The sequence below is a fragment of the Equus quagga genome, chromosome 5 (assembly GCF_021613505.1).
Source record: "Equus quagga isolate Etosha38 chromosome 5, UCLA_HA_Equagga_1.0, whole genome shotgun sequence".
In the NCBI taxonomy this organism is placed as follows: domain Eukaryota; kingdom Metazoa; phylum Chordata; class Mammalia; order Perissodactyla; family Equidae; genus Equus; species Equus quagga.
This window is the reverse complement of record NC_060271.1, coordinates 27926606-27949763: the sequence shown is the minus strand read 5'-3', so window position 1 is coordinate 27949763 and position 23158 is coordinate 27926606. Positions and strand designations below refer to the sequence as shown.

Below are 23158 nucleotides of genomic sequence, written 5' to 3'. Positions count from 1 at the left end.
CTTTCTTTCTTTTTTCCCCCCAGGAATAAAGGAGAAGACAGGCTCCAAACACAGCCTCCATTTACCTATGTCTTAACACCTATGAATGGACTAATTTTTAAATATAGCTCTTCCCCCTTGTTAAACGATTACAGAAAAATTGAAGAAAGAAAACAAAAGGATTAATATCAAAACTCTGCATTATTAGCATTTTGTATGACTTTCTAGTCTTTTTAATAATGAAGCCAGGGGCTGGCCCCATGGCCGAGTGGTTAAGTTCGAGCACTCCACTGCGACAGCCCAGGGTTTCACCGGTTCGAATCCTGGGCGTGGACTTGGCACTGCTCATCAAGCCATGCTGAGGTGGACCCACAACTAAAAACATACAACTATGTACCGGGGGGCTTTGGGGAGAAAAACGAAAAATAAAATCTTAAAAAAAAAAAAAGAATGAAGCCAAATGTATGCCCATAATAAATTCCTACAGTGCTTGACTACAGAATAACTGAGTGCCAATCTCTCATTAATAAGTTACCAGATCTGGTTGCATGTTTCACAGTGGCCTAAAGCACTCTAGTCCTCTCATTTTACTTGGAGATTTTTAAACAGAGAATAGTATGACATTACTTGTGACACATTCTGCTTTCTGAAGATAATGCATTGTTCTTTCTGTTCTCCTCTGGAATATAGAGAACACTTTGTTCTTTCCCTTAAAAAACGATCTGGCTACCTAAATCCAGAAAAGCTTTCTTGATGCTTTTGGTTAAAAGCATCTGAAAGTGATATGGTAAGTTATGGGCAAAGAGAAATCTGTTTTAAGATTTCTCTTTTCACTTGGCCAATTCAGTTTCTCTTGCCCAGGAATTAAAAGACACACAACACAGAACCACAAATCTCCATGAGTTTCAGATATATGTTTGATAAACTTAAGAAATGAGAAAAAAAAAATAAAGTAGGTAACTCAAATGAGTTTCCTCCCATACTTCCAATTCACTGTCCTGGGAAGAACTGGCATCAGCTTTCCTCTTGCCCCGATTCTTGCCAGTCATGTTTTTCCTGGACTGGTCATCAGCATCTTTACTTGGTGTAGTCTGGGACAAAGATGGGCCTGTAGAAGGGTCTCCTGGAAAGGAGAAAAGTGAGACATATACTGCCAGTAGTCACAGGTTATACAAGAACCAGAGCAGGAAGAAGGTCAGCAGGTTCTCTACCCTTAAGAATCATATTGCTGAGATAAAGCCTGGAAAACCAAACTTCACCTAAGCAATCTGAGAACGCAGACCTAGGCATTGAGCATCAACAGCTCCTAACATCACAAAGAGAATTATAACTACAATTTATATGCCTGCCTCCCAATGGAAGAACATATCTATGATGTTGTTTTGCCAAAAAAAAAAAACAACAAAAGACGCTGAATCTAAACAAGCTTCTAGATCACAGTTTCTCAACTTGCCACAACTGACATTTTGGGCCAGATAATTTTTGTGAGGGGATGTCCTGTGCACGTAGGATGTTTGGTTAAGCATCATCCCTGGCCACTACCCACTAGATGCCAGTAGCACCCCCTACCCAGTGTGACAATCAAAAAACATTTCCATACATTGCCAAACCTTCCCAGGGCAATGCAAAATCACCTCTAGTTGAAAACCACTGCTCTAGTTCCACTTACCAATTTACAATAAAATACAGAGGGCAGTAGGACACGTTAAACTACTCTATGAGAATATAATCAGCAAAATTCAGACTGGGAAATGATATGGGATAAACGATCCAGTTTCTTCAACTAATAAAGTACCAGCGCAAATAAAAAAAGAGATGAGGAAATTTAGAGGTTAAAAGAGCCAAAATACATATCCACCAATCACAATGTATGGACCTTACCTGGATCTTAATTTAAACAATTAAGACAAACTGTAAAAAGAAAAACAGAACTCCTAACATAGATGAGAAAACTGGAAATACAAATCCCTTTTGGTATTTTATGATATTAAGGAATTATTGTTGAATTATTTTAGATGGGATAATGGTGTTGTGGTTATATTAATGAGTATTTATATTTTAGAGATACGTTGCCTGGAATTTGGGGAGGGAATTGGATGAAGTATAGTTGAAATAGGATTGCCTATGAGTTGTTAATTATTGAAGATGGATGATGGATACATGAGAGCTCATTATACTATTCTGACAACCTCTATGTTTGAAATTCTCCATTATTAAAAAGTTAAAATTGTTATGAAGAACAAAGATATTTAGAGAAATGAATTCAAAACTAAGGCATCAACACATGTAATGATTTCAAAGTTACGTAAGTTTGAAGCAGCAACCATGTGTATGTCCATTTATTTAAAAGACACGTAAAAGCAAGATGCACAGAAAGCTGCTTTAACTAACGTGGAGCACTGTTTTTAAAAATGAATCAGTGCTAACAAAAAACAGTCCTTCCTCAAGTTACGTGATGCGACAGTGAACCACCAAATTTTCAGGAAAAATAGAGATAAATAAAAAGTATGTGCACATGTATTTAAAGCCTTTATGTCAGGGTTTTTTTAACCTGGACATCATAATTCATCAACACATTTCAAAGCTAAATGTTTAAGTTTTAAATGTTTAGGTTTAAGTTTGTAGATTAAATATTATGCATTTCTTTGGAGGGAAAGGACTATAGCTTTCCTCAGAATCCTTTTTTTTTTTTTTTTTTTTGAGGAACATTAGCCCTGAGCTAACATCTACTGCCAGTCCTCCTCTTTTTGCTGACGAAGACCAGCCCTGAGCTAACATCCGTGCCCATCTTCCTCTACTTTATATGTGGGACGCCTACCACAGCATAGCTTTTGCCAAGTGGTGCCATGTCCACAGCCAGGATCCGAACTGGCAAAGCCTGGGCCACCGAGAAGTGGAACATGCGAACTTAACCACTGCGCCACTGGGCTGGCCCCTCCTCAGAATCTTAAAGGGATCCTCGACATAGAAAAAGTTAAGAACTACTGCTCTGAGACCTTAGCAGAAGTCTAAAATATGCACAGACTAAAACTGAGTCCTCCAACTTTTACACAATGTGCCAAGAATCTGAAGTCCCCGTGACAAGTATCTCAAAGCTACAAGAAGGGCAGAGTGGAAGTCATAAATGCAGTCTTTTCATTCTTGGTACTTTTCTGTTCACAGCATCAGGTATTACATTTAGTTTGCTGATGACTCATCATAGCCGGTTCCAATGTTTAAATACTCCTCACCTGTGAGGGAAAGCCAACAGCATGGTAACAGTGACTTAGACCAGGTAGTAAATGGACACTACCTGTTGGATGAAGTACCCTTAAGCCAAAGCTTTTGGAGCTGCATTGCTTACCAGAGGAAAGTCTCTGTGCTGCAGGCGCAGGTACCATCACACTAGGCTTCTCTGTCTGATATGTGGCTGCTGCTAACGTGGTACTCTCAGCATCACTGTTAGTCTGGCCTGTGACTCCAAAGCTGGAGCTGGGGTAGCAGGCCTGGTATTGACTCTGACCAAGGATAGTATAGGTGGGATAGTCCTGTAGGCCAAAAGGAATAAAGGAGGAAAATAAGACTCTTAGAAAAAGCATAACATTGATTTCAACACAAGAGACTTTCAAGTCCCTCTTATTCATAATTATTTTCTTAAAACATTAATTTGACTTCTCATTTACCTATCTATATCTTCCACCTAAACCAATGATTTTCAAAATGCATTTTGTGGAAACCTGAGAGTCAAGAGGAGAAGTCTCAGGGGCTGTCTTTGGGAGGAGGGGAAGGCTGAGAGGGAAGGGTCCGATGCACTCTATACACAATATCCCTTTTTCTACTGTAACAGATCTTTTTCCCCTATTTTATGTACTGAATTTCTATATCAATTCCTGCACAGAATTTCTGAAGGGAAGACTCTCCTCTTTAAGGAGTTTATGAACCACCGCACTATATGGTAGTGTTTCTAAGGACAGATGAGCTTAAACAAAAAAGCGCATATCCTAACATTAAAATTTCCCAGTTTAAAAACCGAGTATCTCTTTCTTTTTAAAATAATGAAGTTTTCTTTAAAAACGAAATTTCTTTAAAATATTTGGAGGGAACTTTTGGTGGTTTAATGGGCACCTATATGTCAAAACTTATCAAACTGTACAATTTAAATCTGTGCAGTTTATTATATGTCAATTACACTTTAATAAAGCTATAAAAAATGGGTATGATAGTTAAAATACATACTTTAAAAAAATTCTATTGATATTGATGTTGGCGACAAGTAGAAAGAAGCTAACTGACCAGACAAATCATTTATAAAGAGAACTGAGCATCTACCACAACCCAAATATAATTCACAGTGTATATGTTTGTGTATGGGTGGGAGAAGGAAATATTAAAGAAAATAATATATTCATACTAGCTCAACTAAAGGGAGTTAAAAATCTAGCAGGAGAGAAGACAAATTTCTAACAAATTGGCAATAAATTATACGTCAAATGAGTGAAATACAGAGGAAGACAACTATCACTACAGATTGCGACAGAGAGCTTTCTGAGATAGAGGAAATAAGAACACGAATAGGAAAAGGTTTACTAAGGGACCAGAGATGTTAAGTTTGGGTGAAATGAAGGACCTCTGTAGGCTTGAATGAGTGGTTAGGGAACATCACTTGGATTCTTTAGGCAATGGTGTATAGCTTGCGTGGGGATAGGAAATCAGGACTATCAAATTCAAATCAACAAATAAAAACACAAACAGATTCTGAGCAGGTGAGTGACAGGATAAAAAGTGGCACTCAGAAAATTAATTGGATAGTGTTTCAGAAAATGGACAGGTACAGGAGATGAGATGAACAGTTAACTATAGTAATTCAGGATAAAAGCGGAAAAAAAACAAAACATAGGAAATGACAGCAAAAATGAAACAGAAAGAAAGAATTCCAGAAATGGCTGGATTAGGGATGGATGAGGAAAAAAATCAAAGATGACTGGTCTGGTTTTAGGCCTAGGTTTATTTAAAAAAATGGTGTCATTGACAAGAATTCAGAAGTCATAGGGAAAAGTGGTTTCACTTTTGGAGGACAAGGAGATGGAAGAAAGGATAGAATGAAAGGCTGGTTTTGAATATGGCAAACTTAGGGAAATAGCAGGACACTAAACAAAAAAATGTCCATCAACCAGCAGGAAGCTTACAGATATCATGAAGTCAGGACTAGAACCTTAATTCTGCAGGCAGTAAATGGACATTGTGAATGCAGTTAAACATTCCTAGGGACGAAGTAATCAACATGTGGAAAACTAAACAGACTGTCCATGACAGAAGACAGGATCAAAAAGAAAAGCTATGAAAGGAAGAGAGAGAGACAGTACCCTGAAGAGTGCCAATAAATTTCTGTGGACTAAAAGAATGAACAAATGCAAGAATAGTCACACATAAAAAATGAACCAGAGTAGTAATGTTAATTGCAACCAAAAAAAAGAGATCCATAGAGACAGCGGTTAACAATACTAATCACTGCAGAGAAAACAACAAATAAAAACAACAAAAACAACCCTGAAACACTGAAGATGTTTACCAGTGATCTAAGCATAAAGAGTTACTATAACAGTGATCAAGAGCAGACCACAAAGAATTCACAAAGGAATGAGTGGCTAAATAAAAAAGTGAAAGTAATATTTATTCATTCCACAAATAGTTATTATGTGCCTTTAATGTGAGCGCCAGGCATTTTCTGAACTCTGGGAATATATAAGTGAACAAAATAGAAAAACAAATCCCCACCCTCACGAAGGGTACATTCTAGTCGGAATTGGGTAGAAGGTAGAGACACACATAGTAGATAAAGGAGCAGATAAAACCATATCATTAAAAGGCTTAGGAGAAGAATGAAACTGGATGGTAGCCTGAGAAACTATCCAGGGCCCTAGTTCTGAGGGCATTCAAAAGGTCTCTCCACAGCCCCTACTGGTTGTTTCCGATTGGCAAATTGATCATGGAAAGAAGAGAGGAAGAGCCAGTTAGATGAATCATATCAAACAGGGTGAACAAAAGCAGCACTGTACCTGGTTTGAGATGCTGGAAACTGCTGCTGTTGGAATATTGGCAACTGTAGATGAAGTGGATATCAGGCCGGCATTTGTGCTTGAAGCTATAGGATTGAGAGTGTTAAAAGATATTACATGAAAGGGTAGAAGACATTGGAAATATATTGTGTCTTAGGTAAACAGATCTACAAGGAGATAAAGAACACTGGCAAAGGAAACAAATACTGGTTATGTTCTTTTGCATGCCATACCTTAATTTAGACTTACAAATAAAACAGTTCAAATATTTCTCTGTTTCAACTTGAGTCTTCAACTCTTCTTACTAAGTCCTAGAAAGATACATAATACAATGCGCTGGCTCACACTAATGATACCAATGAAATCAGAAGCTAAACCAAATCACTCCAGTCCCTCTTCTCTGGCAGTTGAAAAACGATTCACCTGCAATGTGACCTACTGACAATCAGTAGAAACAAGAGCTCTGGTCAATCCACATGTAAATCCTGCACTGTGGCATTTATGGTCACTTGCCCAAAATTAAGCCTTTTCTGATAAAAAGAACTACTTTGAGAAATAGAGCTGGTCCTCCAAATTCTAAAGTGCTTGGACTTGCTTCTTGTGTTCTACTCAAATTATGAATTATTAATGTGGATCAACAAACACCATGATCTGGCATTTAATGATTTTATCAATGAGCCTGGAAAAACTTGGAAAATATTAACTATTATTCTGGCCAGGTAAAAATGTACTCTATAAGTTACTTAGGCTGCTTGTCTTAGGACAACGAATTTGGGTTAAGTTTCTCATACCTTTCGATCACAGATTCCACCACAGTTTTAATCAAATCCTCAGTGACTAGTGTTAGCCACAGTGACCTTTCTCAGGTGGACAATGTAACTGAAATTGCGAGGTACTGGTCTTTAACTCCTTCTCTCACTTACCATAAGCACACTTAAGACATGGTTCCCAGTGCAGTCAAACACACCATAAAGGTTCACTATCAGGTAGACTTCACTATCTGACTACCTATCTCATTAGCAACGAAGTTCTCTAGAGGGAAAGTTAATTGGAAAACCTCCATTAAGAACAGGGCAGGTGAACACATGCAGCACAAACATGACAGTACTGGTCAAAACCAGAGGGAATTTTTATCCCTTTCCCCAAGGGTACTCTGTTTAGAAGAAAGTCTAGAAGGGATTAAGGTAAATTAGATATAAGAAGCAGCTATTGCTACAACCCCAGCTTTCAGATGAAGAACCTGGGAGAAAGAAGAGTTAAAGTAATCTGTCCACAGTCATGGAGCTAGAGGTAGACAGCCAAGATGACAACTGGGATCTCCCAATTCTTCATCCACTGCCCTTTCCTCAGAGTCAGTAGCTGAGCAAGGGATCAGATTTCCTGACTATCCAGGGAGATTTTCTTTTCTTTAGTTCCCCTCAGGGGAACTAAAGGACTCTTAAGAGTTTACTTTCTTTTTTTTTTTGAGGAGGATTAGCCCTGAGCTAACTGCTGCCAATCCTCCTCTTTTTGCTGAGGAAGACTGGCCCTGAGCTAACATCCGTGCCCATCTTCCTCTACTTTATATGTGGGATGCCTACCACAGCATGGTGTGCCAAACGGTGCCATGTCTGCACCTGGGATCCGAACTAGTGAACCCCGGGCCGCCAAAGTGAAATGTAAGCACTTAACTGCTGCGCCAAGTGCCGGCCCAAGAGTTTACTTTCTTAAACCCAACAACTACACGACATAGATTTTTATAACCTTACAGATGGTATTTCTTTCCACCAATATTCACCTTCTCTACTATGGCCTAACCTTTTTTTTTTTCCTAAGGAGAAGTACTAAGAAATTACTGTACACAGCCTAGATGACTCTATAAGCAATTTTTAATCATTCTTATGGGAAAAGAATTTTGAGTAGATTCCAGGTTCTATTACCAGTCCATGATGCTGGGAGGCCTGCAATAAAACAAACTGAACATAGGTGATTTAAGGTGAGAAAAAAAATGAAGAACTTAGTGTCCTAAGTTTCTCTCTCCCAGCAAAGTCCATTTCTAGCTCAATTTTTCTTTGGCCTTCATTCTAGCGCATACTCCTCTTTTCCTCCTATTTACCTTTAATTCTGCTCTACTTTCTTAATAATTTATAAATGGTTAGAGGTACAACATTCATATCTGATCTCTACACACATGAGGAAAAAGGTACTCTGTCTGTCAAAGTGGTTTTATAAATTTAACAACTTTCAGACCACTTACTCAATTGGGCTGGAGGCAAAAAGGTGGATCTTAAAACAATTGCCCATGTACTCTTATTTTCTCGGCAAGGAAGTTTAATGACTTGATTAGCTAACTGTTGATATTGTCGAAGTTTTCCACAAGTACCATACTAAAAATTACAAATTACTCTCAGCAATAGTGGCTTCGATTATAAGAAATGTTGGCCTGCTGACCTAGAAAGTTTATAGGGTTCATTAAGACTTCTTTCTCCCATTCAAACAAATATTCATTCAGCAAACCACGATCTACTATGCACCCAGAATCTATTTCAGTCACTGAAGAATAGAATAGTGAACAAGACAAAGTCCCTGTCCTCACGGAGTTTAAAATTCTAGTGACAGAAGTTAGAAGATAATTAAACAAATAATATTTATTTAGGCTCTTGTAACCATCATTGAGCCCAAGCTAAACTCACCTAAAAATGTACACAGTCACTGCATGCCCTACCTCCACAGAGCTAGGACTAGAAAGCCAGGCACCTCAAAAAAAGTACTAATCATCCTGCATAAATATACACATATGTAGGTCTCAACAAAAAAAATATTCAATCACAAATTTAAAAAACAAAAGCAGCAGCAATAAAACATGCAATAAAAAGTACAAATTTGGGGTCGGCCCAGTGGCGCAGAGGTTAAGTGAGCACATTCTGCTTCGGTGGCCCTGGGTTCGCAGGTTCGGATCCCGGATGCAGACATGACACCGCTTGGCAAGCCATCCTGTGGTAGGTGTCGCACGTATAAAACAGAGGAAGATGGGCAAGGATGCTAGCTCAGGGCCAGTCTTCCTCAGCAAAAAGAGGAGGACTGGCAGCAGATGTTAGCTCAGGGCTAATCCTCCTCCTCAAAAAAAAAAAAAAAAAGTACAAATTTAGAGGATCACATAAAACCCAAGTGGTAACTCCTACTAACATATATCTAAAGGCTATTAGTTCTCCAAATGCCAATGGCATGGCCAACTGTTTTTGGATAGTCCTCACTCCTGTTCTGATAATGGAGCTGTGAAGTCAATAGAAAGACACAGCTTCTGAGAACTATGCCCCACTAGCAGTCCACCTAATATAGTCAATATACAGAGATAGTTTTAATCAGAAGACTGTGGTTATAGAACCGTGAGGGACAACTCAATTAAATGACATTGCCCCAAAGCTGGAGGGTTAACAGTACCTAAGAGCTGGTGCAAGATTTACTTTGTACCTACCTCTCTAATTTTACATATGTCTCTCCACTACCCTTGCTCGCCCTGGCTTTCAGGCTACCTTACTCAAAACAAAACAAACTTGTTCTCACTTGAGGAACTTTTGCAATGTTGTTCGCTCTGCCTGGACTGTTATCCCTGACCTGTTCTTCTCACCCTCTCAGCATGATGGCTCCTCCTCAGCATGTCTACTTCCTCAGAGAGACTCTCTCTGACCTCTCTACTAAAACTAACTCCTTTCTTGTTTTCCCAGTCATAGCAATCTATTCTTTTCTCCTTTCAGAGGACTTTTCAAAATCTACTTATTTATTTACTTGATGTTTTCTGTCTCCACTACTGTCTGTAAGCTTCATGAGTGCAGAATCTGTCTTATTCATTATCTCCAACACATCCAGCAAAGCAACTGGCATATAATAGGTGATACTCAATAAACATTTGTGGGATTCGGTATATCATGTATGCATGTATATTCATGTATAACTTGTGGGATTCATGAATAGCATGTCGAGGGCATCAAAAATAAGGAAAGTCTGAAAAACTGCACAGTCAAGAGGAAGCTAAGGGGATATGACAATTAAATGAAACGAAAAAGAACATCAGGAAAAAACTAAGGAAATCTGAATAAACTATAGACTTAATAATAATAATGTACAAATATTATTCATTAATTGTAACAAATGTTCCATTCTAATAGGAGATGTTAATAACAGGGGAAACTGTGTGCAGAGTGGGGAAATACATAACTCTGTACCATTTGCTCAATTTTTCTCAAATCTAAAACTATTCTGTTTTTTTGGTGAGGAAGATTGGCCCTGAGCTAACATGTGTTGCCAAACTTCCTCTTTTGCTTGAGGAAGATTGTCGCTGAGCTAACATCTGTGCCAATCTTCCTCCACTTTATATGTGGGACACCACAACAGCATGGATTGATGAGCAGTGCCTGGGTCCGTGCCTGGGGTCCAAACCCATGAACCCCAGGCTGCCAGGACGGAGTGCGCAAACCCAACCACTACAACACTGGGCCGGATCCAATCTAAAACTATTCTAAAAAATACAATCTGTTAAAAAAAATCTCCTGGTCAATGAAAGACTATTGTGTATTACAATATTAGAGTCCAAAGACATTCATTAAAAGTCAAGACTGAGTTAAAATTAACTTTGAAATTTCTGAGAGTCATTTTGCCCCTTGAATATTAATCATTTAAACCATCTCAACTGAAGAAAATAACCAGATTGGGCCACAGAGTCACAGACACTCCAGGAAAAGACTGATATAAAGAAGCCAGATCTGCTTAGTCAAAGGGTTTTCATGAGCAGTGAGTTATAAACTAAAGAAGAGGTTTTGATCAGAGTGATCAAGCCAGAAGTAGAATTTGGTTTTTGAGATAATTTCCCTAACTTCCTCAAAGAAGAGAGAGGCTATGGTCAATTGTAGAATGCTCTGGGGTGGGATACCAAGACATTGCTGTTTTAACCACTTAAAAAAAAATCAATACAATGTCCTTTATTTTTATTCTGTGGAAGGACTGGGTAATTCCATAGGCGGAAGGGAGAAGCCCTGTACAGCTACAGTCATTATCCATGCTAAAGAAAACGAAAAGTGGGGGTGAGGAGAGTGATATTGGTAGCAGAGAACCCAGGTAATTAAAATCTGCCAGTAATATTGGTATTTCATTTCAGCCAATTGTTTCAACTTGTTTTCTACCAATTTTTTCTTCAGAATAAAAGGCAAAAAGTGATAAGCTGATGATTAACTTCTGCTTTAATTTCAACTCCGTGCCGAAGTTCCAACAAACAATAAAATGGGCTAATAGGTTAACCAGAAAAAGGGAGGAAAAATGAATCTAGATATTTGTCAGTATAGGTTCTCAATTATGGGACAGTTGATATTGATACCATGACTTCAATACTGAAAATCGTAACACTGCACTCATGCTCTGGGGTCAGACTGCCAGCTTATCTTCTGACTTAACTATTTACAAACTTTGTGACCTAGGACAAGTTACTTCGCTTTTCTGCGTGTTATGTTCCCCATCTGTAAAATGAGATTAATAATAGTACTCCCCTCATAGGTGTGTTGTGAAGATTACATAAGTAACACTTATCTATCGCTTAAAACAATGCTAAGAACATACTAAGCACTTAATAAATACCAGCAATGGTCATTACTAGCAAAACGGGGGAAACTAGGTTAATCAATCAAAAGGGAAAAATGTACCAACAGATAACAAGTTAGGATAGTGATTAAGTTTAAAGGATATTCCATGACCCTTTAAAATCAATGGGTCCTAAAAGACCCCAAAAAGGTGGTTCCTCTTCTTTTACAAGGAGGGAGAAGAAAGCATAGCTTTCAGGTTCCTCAAGTTCCAGATAGAACTACAGAGGAGTGGTGGTTTGACACTTTGGAAGAGGGTTATTAATACAAAAGAAGAAAACTCCTGGCCTTTCTTTCACGATCTAGGTGTAGTCATCAGGGATATATCTGTTTAGAAGGGACCTGGCTACCAGATTTGCCTGTAGTTGGACCCAAAAAGCCTACCAATCTAGAGATATACTTCATAAAAATGAAAGGAGGTAGAGGAGAAGACAGACCAAGTCATGCTCTTGAGTGTTTTCCCATTTTAGGAGAAGGGGGAGGGGACAAATAAAAAAAGAAGGGAAAATAAATTAAAAAAAGAGGAGACTTGATAAACAATAGAAAGTAACAGTAGCTCAGAACAAGGTCTTAGGAAAGTAGTGACTAGCTCCTTCCCAATGGACAAAGCAGAAATAGTTCTCAATCATTTAACTGAAAACAGGTAAAACTGAAAAGCAAAATATTTTGTTTAATATAATCTACATCAAAATATTTTTTTCATCACCTAAATTCATATCTTAAGAGTACCTCAGACCAGTTTTTGCCGTCCCACCCTCACCCCTCTAGCATCCATTTTATAAGGAATAAAATTTAAAAGCTGGGAGAAATCAAGAGAAAGGAGGCAGATGAGAGACCAGGTACACGGACATTAGTTCCCAATCTGGAGCAATGACAAACTGCCTGCATTGGATTTGGAAGGGTAGGCAATTAATTTCATAGTGCCTTTTGAGTTTCTTTGTTCCACTCCTAATATCACAATAATTCTAATCTTTTAGAGGAAAAACTCAGGGAGGCAGAGATGTTTATAAAGTTCAAGCTTTAATGCTAGGCTTTTCATCATGAAATAGAAACAAGACTGAACTTTTTGAGCAAGAAAAATACTCTCACCAAGAAGTAGTCAATGGGGGTGGAGGTATGACAAAACCACAGCAGGCAGCAGCACACACCTCACAAAGCAGCACTCATCTCACATCCCACTCTATTTGGACTTCATATAAGAGAAGTCAGCAAAGTTCTATTCCATGGAGTCTTCCGCTCATTTATAGGACAAAATGCCACTGAGAAGAGACTAGAACAAAATCAGACAGGTTTTCTGGACTCCAACATGCAAAAGGGTCCAGAAATTCTACTAAGCAGTTCACAAAGGCTAAACTACTTAAGAACGACACTCCTAGGTTCTGGTTTGCCTAACACGAAAAGCATGCACAAATGCAAATATCACACCCTTCTATTTTAGAAGACAGAGCTCCTGTATTACCCAATTTGTTTGGAGATACAGATAGATTAAAAACAAAAAACAATAATAATAAAAAACACACACAACCATGCCTATTTACCTTGAATGGGATAAGAATAATGTGCTGGGCTTGGCTGGCTTGTGGTTAACCCTGTAGTGCAGGTAAGAACACTGTGTTGACTTGGAGATGGAGTCTGAATTAAACCACTTTCAGGTTTCATACCTGGCCACAATGCACCTGAATCAGATAAATTGGACCAATTACAAACAATACACTGGAACTGAGGAGCATGGTTATGCTTTCAAATATCAGCCAGTAGGTTTAAAATCTAAATCTTAAAACAAAAATAAATTTGCTTGTAAGAGAAAATTGATTCTCCCACTCATAATATACCACAAGCAAATACAATATCAAAGAATTGGGGAATGGGGCCACAGGAACAAAAATCTTGTTAAAACCCCAATAGTGATATGTACATAAGTTCATTTACATGGTTGGAGGAAATCAACCAGGGCTCAGAAAAAGAGCTACTGACACCCAACTGGAGTACTTGCTGTAAAGAGTGCTTGATGTTCATGTACAGTGATAAATCATTTATCCACACTGTCAAGGTGGAAGACATTCCACATAAGTTTAAAATTCACTTACCCATTAAATAAGCACCAAATTTTTCTAAAATCTATTAAATACTTCTCTGCCTTCTTAAGCTGGTTATTTTGTTACCTTTGTTTCTTCTGATTAGGAAAGACATACCTGCTTATTTTTATAAATTAAAAACATTATAGAAATATGTAACTTAGAAAAAATAAAGTCACATATAATCCCATAATCCAGACTGGACCATTGTTAACAGTTTGCAGAAGAGTCACTCACATTTCTTCTATGAATTTACTAATCTTTTTTTCCTTCTTTTTAATAAAAACGGGATTTGTAGGTACTGTTCATAATTTGCTTTTCCACATAATACCTCCGAGAGAGATCTTTCCATGACAGAACATATAAATCTATCTCATACTCACAGACATCATGACATAGATATTCACTTTTACTGTATTTTTATCACAATGCTCCTGAGTGATATATTTATATCCCTTCCTGAGTTCTTAGGCAAGGAGGAACATAGTGAAAATACCTTTAGATTTCCCAGAATTATTGTTCCAACATCAATGTTGTGCTGTGCTATATACATACAGAGCTCCCCCGCCCCCCTCCGCCCCAGAGGCTACTGTGGTATGTGAAGACATTGCTTACTACCAATTAGAATTCAGATATAGTTCTATGATTTTTAGGTTCCTATCACTTTGTCTTTTCTCTGTGATCTGCCACTTCTTGACAGTCTCTTGTCTCTGGGTGTATCTCCCTTTTCATTTGCAGTAAACTAGGAGACCATAAACAAAGCTTTGCTTCTACATGAAAGCCTAAGGAGGTCCTTTATGAGTGAACAGTTTTTGTGATAATTTTGGCTATGCAAAAGTCCATTTATAAAAAGCCTCACTGCCTGGTTGTTCACTGTGTGCTGAATAGCTATTGTTGCTGGATCAGTGTAGCTGATGATTACATCCAAGAAGGTTCATCAATCAAACACATTCCAGGTAAGAGACTAATACCAAGGTCTGCACAGCTTCAAATTCAACATTAACCCATTTCATGTACTCCTAATCTGACAAGGATTTTATAAAAATATAAAGCTTTGATAATAAGGACCTTTGCTTCACCAGGGCACTGACACATCTTAGCACAAATCAGATCTGTAAAATTTGTTGATAAGTAAATATAAGAATAGTAAAGGGAGATGTGAAAATCTTAAAAAGTTGACAATAGGATATGGTAACTGCCTTGCCCCAAATTCTTAAAGCATAAAAAAACCAAGTCATATTCTTTTCTAACCTGTTAAACACATGAAATAACTTATTTGAGGAGAGTGAGGGATATCAACATCTCTAGCACAAATTAGGAGGGTTGTCCCCCCCCCTTACTTCATGATCATTTAAAAAAGTCTTGTCCAGGTCAGCCACAGCTAAAGTCCTTGCTATAACTGATTTTAAACAATAAAAATATTTGAGAATCTTATTTTTTAAACATCTAGGAAGTGAAATTTGAATATGAGTGCCATGATTCTTGGTAGCTGAGTATCAAATTTTTTAGTAAACAAATTGCCATTTCAATGTCACAATAACTTTCACATTTACTGTAATCAATGTGATTTTTTTCTAAAAAGATTCTGAATCTGAGTTGTTTGATTTGTGAACATGTTTATTACTATACTGTACTGAAATACGATTTTATTAATAAGAATAGTATTAACTGAGAATGTTTTGCTAGTCTCATTATTTAGCATATTTTCTTAAAGTTTCAAAACGTAAAATGTCTATGAACTAGTCCTCCTTGTAAGGTAAAAACTTAGGGCAAAATGTCCAAGATAGTAGAGGAATAGCTACTTTTGAATGTTTTTGGCCAGAAACACGAAGAAGTTATTTAATACATAATTATTTCATGAAGAATAGAGGAATCAAAGACAGTATGGACACTCCCTCCAGCATCACCGGAGCCCTGCTCTTTAAGCACGTAAATATCTTCCTTTAAAAGCATCCTTCCCAGAATTCAAGTAATAGGTAACATGACCAAATGGTTTGGCTATAGAGCACTATTGCCCACAGCAAAGATGAAACCAAATACTGATTTCCCTGCCTCCTAGCTCACTGCTCTATGCCTGTAACTACAAAGCTTCTTAACTCATTCTAAGCACCAAGAGCCTGATGTGGAGCAACAGTTGGTCTAACAATGGCAAAGTCTGTCTCTGAGTGCTATCCCCCTGCTGCCCCATACTGGGGTCTTATCACAAACTACCCAAGCTTCTCAGCACAAATATTTCACTATTGGTTAGTCACTAACCAAACTAATCTGAGTAGTTCAGTTTATAGTAATACATATCAGAGTAGTGGATCTTTAGAGAAGATTAGTTTGGTTAGTAACTTAAGCACATGTCAACGCTAGGGAAAAACACATGAAAGAATATCTTGGCTTGTTGATTCAGTAGGTCACTGGGATGAGCTATTATAAATTCTAAGTAATTTAACCTGACTACTTTTCCTAATTATAAAATAAGCAGATGTATATTATAGAAAATTAGGAAAATACAGAAAATGTAAAGAAAAAAATCGTGTAGTCTCACCACACAGAAAAAAAATACAGGACATTCTTGCTTTTGCACGGGATTGTATTAACTGAAACCTGTGAATATTGGAACTGTGTCCTTGCTTTGCACGGTTCCATGGTACCTGAGATCAAATTTGTAGTGCCTATAGTCTTAACATTCACACTTTTTCTTCCAAATTATTCTCTATGCATGCATTTTTAAAAAATACTTAGTGTATTGTGTTTTCAGTTTATATACTGCTTTTTTCAGTAAATAATAAACTGTTTTCTTAAGATAAATATTCTTTATGAACATGATTTATAATGGTTACGAAGTTTCCTATTCTATGGATACAGTGCAATTTAACACATACCTTTTGATTCAATATGCAGATTGTTTCCAATCTTTCGCTGTTAATAAATAATGCTGTGATGAGTATCTTGGTTAGTAAGTGTTTGTGAGTATCTCTATTAGTTCCACAGGACAAATTCCTAGAAATGAAGTTACTGAGGGAAATGGCATGAACATCCTTAAAGCTCTTATATATATATTGTCAAATCTCTGTCTAACATTAAAGTTCTTCTAAAAGAAGAACAGTGGCAGCTAAGGCAATCTTTTATGAGTCCCTAAAAATAAATGGGTACCGTTTTCCTCACACATATTCATTCAGATCACTGGAAGTTAATCCTCTAATCCTCTTTCTGGCATTCCACCACATTTCTATACAGCTCTGAAAAGAATATGACCACTATTCCTGTACTGTTAAAGAGTACTCATAATATAGGCTTCCTAGACTTCCTCCAGTCTTTTCTCCTTTCTTCAAGAGGAGGAAACTTTTAAATTTCAAACCCAATTCTGAAACTATCTTTTCATACAGACCTAAACTTATGACTATTTCTGGAATTAAACAGATCTGGGTTCAATCTAATCCCAGGCATTTACTAAGTGTATGACCTCAGGCTGGTCACTTAATCCTTCTAAACCTGTTTCCTCATCTATTAAAAAGGATAATGCTATGACTTACTTCTTAGGACCGCTTTGAGAGTTAAGTAATAAGACAATACAGTAAAGTGTGAAGTACTTATTCTTAGCATACCGTTTGGTATAGTAAACACTCAATAAATATTAGATAGTATTATTATAATGAAATTTTCTGTAGCCTTGTTTACATCTGAAATAAAATAACACACTAACTAATCTAGTTTTAGTGCTAATAGGCACTAAGATTACCAAAATCTTCACAAGAAGAAAGAAATGAAGTGTTTTCTATTTGAGAGACACATTAAAAAGAAAAAAGGCACATGTTAAAACATAAGAAAATGTCTTTTAAAAATAGTCACTTTAAAAAAGTATTACAAAAATCTCTTTATAATTTCCTTTATAAATTCTGAGAATATGCCATATCTGTCATTCACATCACCTCAACCTAAATCTCTCTCTATAAGTCTCCTATTACTTAAAGTCAAATTAAGCTAATGATCATCTCTCTCTGAATTACTGACAGAAGAATTAATGAAACAAGTCTCCTTCACCCCAAATACCAAACAAAAACAGATTACTAAAAAGAGCCCATTATTATCAATATTTCTTCACAATATAAACAGTTTCCTTCAGGTTTTTAACAAGGATCTATCTGTTTTACAGAATATTTCTTCTTTCTTTAATACAAGGGAAATGCATAATACCTAGGACCTATATGCACAAGGCACTATGTTAGGTATTCCATAATCTGAGTTCAGAGGTATAATAGGAGTTTTATTTAACACCAAACAGCAGATATGATCAACTGTTCAACAAAGTCATAAAGGGCTTTGGGCTTGCTAATAATGAATTTAAATCAAAACAGAGGCTAAAAAAACCAATATGAAAATACTTACTTTATACTTGCTAGCCTCTTACTAGCCAGCTATTGAAAAATTAGTTTTAATGTACACAAAAAGAAATAAACACAAATGGAGATTTCTGCTTCCAAAAGGACTGCTGAGTCTTGGCTAGTTAAACACATCACAGAAAGATTTTAGTACACTGGCTGATAATGACAGGCATGAAGGCATGGACATACAAACAGGAAACATGACCATTTCTGTTTCTCGTCTCTCGTGAAGTTATCAACTACCACTATCATTAAACATAACCCCCAATTTTTGTTTCTATTAGTTATCAGGAGCCAAAGAATGCTAAAATCCTAAAAGAAAGCTATCACTATCATAAAAGACTAGCCAACGGGCAAGGGAAAAGCAGGAATGTAGCCGAAAGCAGGCAACGCTAATACATCCAGAATCTCTGGCGATCTGTTGAGAAGATTTTTCTAATTCCCAGCTAGTTTCAGTAAAGCCCACAGAGATATAATTTTATTAACATATTGCATATTTCAAGGTAATACAGCATTCTCTCAATTTTCTGACACCAGTTCTAGGGAGGGGGCAATAAAGCCCACCACATATATCTATCAATTAACAGAGAGAAAAACCAGCATAGATATTATGTGCCCAAAAGAATCTCAAACTGACTTCTAGTAAATCTTTCTAATTTATAGTTCATGTCCAGGATATCTAAAACCAAAGAACAAAACTCTCTACGCACATGATAAGGTCATACAAAACTGGAGATTTCCCCCATTCCAAGATGACTTTTTGGTTCAGGAGAGCAACAGTTCATCAATTTGGGGCAACGGGGAGGAAGGAGAGAGAGAAACTGACCCCCACCCCAAAAAGAGAGTAAACTCTAAGATACAGTCTACCTGGATATTTAGATTACCTGATTTTAGCAAGAAATTGACTATCTCAAAATGTATTTATTATGCTTACCTAACCATGGCACCAAGTTTTATAGAAACTAAGTCAGATCAATAGTAACTCCTCAAAGAGTTTTCTAAACACTTAAAGATTGCAAGCTTTACAGTCAATACTCAGTATCTTGGAAATAGGTGAATTTTAGTAGATAAACAAACAAGTATTGAAAAGTTATGATTTTTATATTACATGCATCAAATATACTATTGGAAAGTTGCATACCCAACTTCTATCACACCTGTAACTGAGTAAGTGCTCTGCAAAGAATGACCCATCTCTCAGCTTCCTGATGAGCCATGCTTGCTTTTTGGGGAAAGATGGAAGTTTCTGGCGGATAAAATCAACATTCTTAGAAACTGCTTATAATAGGATGTCTTACCAAAAGGAGGTAGTCCATACGTTTGGGTTGCCTGAGGGTAGACAGCATAAGGTTGAGACTGCTGTAACGTCTGGTACTGAGTCTGTCCAGGGTAAGCAGTTTCCGAAACAGGAACTGAGAGGATATGTGCATAAGGTCTAGAAAAGTTCAAGAAAACAAAAACGTACATGTGTGATTTATTTTAGCAATGAAAAATACGTGAAATAGCTACCACCACTAAAAGCAATGACTCAGCAATGAGGAGACTAACTTTCCACATAAAACGTCTCTTACTATGGTCAGAAAGGAGAACTAATTTTTCCTTTCCTGGTTCTACTATCACCTACCTAAGAAACAATTTTACGGAAAATTTAATAGTTTCCAAATATCCTCCCAAGGTCCAAATACTATGCTACAAACATTTGTGGTGTGCTACTTGCAAGGGCCTATGTGAGATACAAGGATGGATCAAACTTTTTATGTCCTTATGTCTACATACAGAATAAAACCCTAAAATAACAGAAAGCCAGATAAAACATGAATTGCAATTGGCTCTTGTTCTCCACCCAACCATCTGGACCAAACTAAAGTTCTGAGAGGAAGAGCAGGACTTGGAAAAGAGAGTGAGGCTGGTCGAGAAAAGGCAAGCAACCACGTTAGAAAACGGGGAGTAGGGGTAGGCCCCAATGTCACCAGATCAAGCGTACAAAACAGGAGCAAGGTAACTAATAAAATCTGGGAAGTCTCAGACGGGACTCAGAATCTCCCCACTGATATTTAGGCGAGTATACAGTCACTGATTGGTGCCAACGACATCAGGTTTAACTAGGGATTTGAATTCCTCAGTGAAACTTCTGGGACTTTAGACTAGACAGATGATCTGGTCTTTACATTCATGCAATAAGATGGTCCCACATTTTATGCACTGAATTTTCACTACTAGCTATTTTATTTGGTGAGTTATGCTGTACTTACAATGCAAGAAAGTGCTAAATGTACCATACAAGTCATAACAATAAAATACTGAGGTGAAGAGGTGTTTCAGAAGGGGAAAATTTTTTTCAGCTTTGGGGGAGAGGAAAATGAAGGAAGGCTATAAAGAAGTGGTATATGAGCTGAGCAGATAAGATGTGCTGAAATGGGAAAGGGTGTCCTAAGAAAAGAGAAAAACTCTAGCAAAAGTACAACGGCAGGAAAGCAAGGGCTTCAGCTTGCAAGGAACATAGATTATATTAAGGGAAGTATATAAAGGGAAGGGAAGTAGCAAGAGAAAGAAAGATAGCAAAGACCTTGAATATACTAAAAGAGTTCAGACAAACTGAAACAATTTGGAGTCACTGAAATGGCTGAGCAAAAAGTGACAAGATCAGAGCTATTCTTTAATAAAGGTTAATTTGACTTGCTATGTAAAATGGATTAGAAGGTGGAGAAACTGGAAATAGAGATCCAGTTTAAAAAGTTATATTACAATGGTTCAGATAAGTGGTAAGGCGGTCTGAATTAAGATGAAGGCATAGCTAATAACAAGTCCTGAATGCAGCAGGTATGCAAATATTTTTTGAATGAATGAATGAATTTGGAATATGCAACATATTCACATCTCAGTAGATGCCAAGAGACTGAATTTGAAAATTTCTATTCTTCTTAGCCAGATACGAGACCAGGAAATAGCTCAGGCTGTAGCTGTTAATCAATTCTTATGGGAACGATTTAAAATCTTAGTGACTTCAAATGTCCACATGAAAATGACTGGCCCAAGGACACTATTAGTGTTAATACCAGATTAGAATTTGGAGAACTCACTGAGTTGACTTTTTAATTAGTTTATTTTTTAACTGATGCAAAATTCAAAGGGTACACTTGGGCACAAAAAAGAAGAAAAATGTCAGTTTTCTTTTTATAACAGGCCCATAGGAATCACTCACCTCTGTTACCAATTTTCTTTTCTTTTTTTCTTTTTTTTTTTTTGAGGAAGATTAGCCCTGAGCTAACTACTGCCAATCCTCCTCTTTTTGCTGAGGAAGACTGGCCCTGAGCTAACATCCGTGCCCATTTGCCTCTACTTTACACATGGGATGCCTACCACAGCATGGCTTTTGCCAAGTGGTGCCATGTCTGCACCCGGGATCCGAACTGACGAACCCTGGGCCGCCAAGAGGTGGAACGTGCGAACTTAACCACTGCGCCACCGGGCTGGCCCTACCAATTTTATGTATCCTCCATATGTAAGCGCATAAGAATATATCCTCATTTAATAAGCAAACTTGTATGTATCCATGTATGTGTAGGCTCACTCTTTATCAATATACAACTGGTAGCTTTGCAAACACACTGTTCTGTACCTACTCACCTTGGAGATGGGTGATTAATTTGGTGGATCTTAAATGCTGATCTTACCCTACAGAGGCCCAAAATGTTGCCTCTTAGTGACTTCAACCCTTTAAACCTCTCTAACTTCAAGCCCCATTCTACTTTGAGGACATTCCTAAAACAAGAAACTGAACACAGATTAGGCTGAGAACTCCCAGTCTGAGGCTAGCTTGAGCTGTTTTTATTGATCTATCAAGATAGAGGAAAGACAGAATGATCAGACGTCAATCAGTGATATACTTTGATCACTAAAAGCATTTTTCATTTTTAGTGCCTGTTCATTTAAAGCAAGCTCCTAGGTAACAATGATCTATTCCAGGCAACCATCTACTTTTTTTTTTTTTTTTTTTTAAAGATTTTTTTTTTTCCTTTTTCTCCCCAAAGCCCCCCCGGTACATAGTTGTGTATTCTTCGTTGTGGGTTCCTCTAGTTGTCGCATGTGGGACGCTGCCTCAGCGTGGTCTGACGAGCAGTGCCATGTCCGCGCCCAGGATTCGAACCGACGAAACACTGGGCCACCTGCAGCGGAGCGCGCGAACTTAACCACTCGGCCACGGGGCCAGCCCCGCAACCATCTACTTTTTAAAAAGATGTTACATTACATAGTTTACATTCAGAGGGAATAAAAACACTGAAGTAGGGACAGAGAGAACAAGAAAGGTAGAAATAAGTTAAATGTGAACTTAATAAGTTAAATATTAAGTTAAATTTTGCAACGAACCTAGAGAAAAAGCATATAGATTTTTGAAATAATTATTCAACTTACTTTGCAGAATACATTTGTGAGGTATAATCATTGGATGAGCGAGGGATGTAATCGGTGCATGTCATAACTGAAAGAAAGATATCACCAGGTAAAAACGTTACAACATTTCAAAAATGAAACGAGAAAACTGCATATCTCATTGTATGATCTTTCAAACTAAGTAACAGAATATAGCTTGGACATCAAAAATTTAGAAAGACTATGTAAGAGAAAATACCTCACTCTTCTAATAACAGGTTTAGAGATAGAAAAAGCTAGAATGTGGGGGTATGGAAAAGAGCTGAAGATTAGTATCAACCGATCTCTATCTTCACTCATCACTGATCTAAAACCACAGATGAAGCAACCTCCTAAGCTCTCAGCTGTGCTCATAGGCAAACTTAAAAAAGCAAGATCCATGTTTAGGAAACCGTATCATATTTCTTCAGCTCATTCATTCTGTGGGTGCTTACTCTATTCTGAGTAAAAAGCTGTTAAGAATGACTTGCAGGAAGACAGATTTGGGGAAGGTATCCAATTTTATTAGAAAACTATTGCTAATACTGTATATAATCAGCAGCAGAAATGGTGCAAGTATACCTCTATACTACTCTTTCTTCAACTTTGTAGTAAAGGCTTTATGTTTGGCAAAGCAGAGACAGAACTGAGGAACTGATGTGATGCTCTGATGAGCCACC

At 37.4% G+C, this 23158-nt stretch overlaps 1 protein-coding gene across 9 annotated transcripts in view; it reads right to left on the bottom strand.

Moving 5' to 3' along the window:
- EYA3 (EYA transcriptional coactivator and phosphatase 3) overlaps positions 1-23158 on the bottom strand; it is a 97866-nt gene that overhangs the window by 25730 nt on the left and 48978 nt on the right. For 6 of the 9 annotated variants that reach the window (XM_046661148.1, XM_046661152.1, XM_046661157.1 and 3 more), the window contains 6 exons: positions 22482-22548; positions 19367-19503; positions 13159-13296; positions 6015-6100; positions 3323-3506; positions 963-1102 (listed from right to left, as the gene is read on the bottom strand). In XM_046661148.1, the coding sequence (XP_046517104.1) occupies positions 963-1102; positions 3323-3506; positions 6015-6100; positions 13159-13296; positions 19367-19503; positions 22482-22548 (752 nt within the window). The remainder of the gene's footprint in view (positions 1-962; positions 1103-3322; positions 3507-6014; positions 6101-13158; positions 13297-19366; positions 19504-22481; positions 22549-23158) is intronic. The other 3 variants (XM_046661155.1, XM_046661158.1, XM_046661154.1) reach the window with 2 other exon arrangements.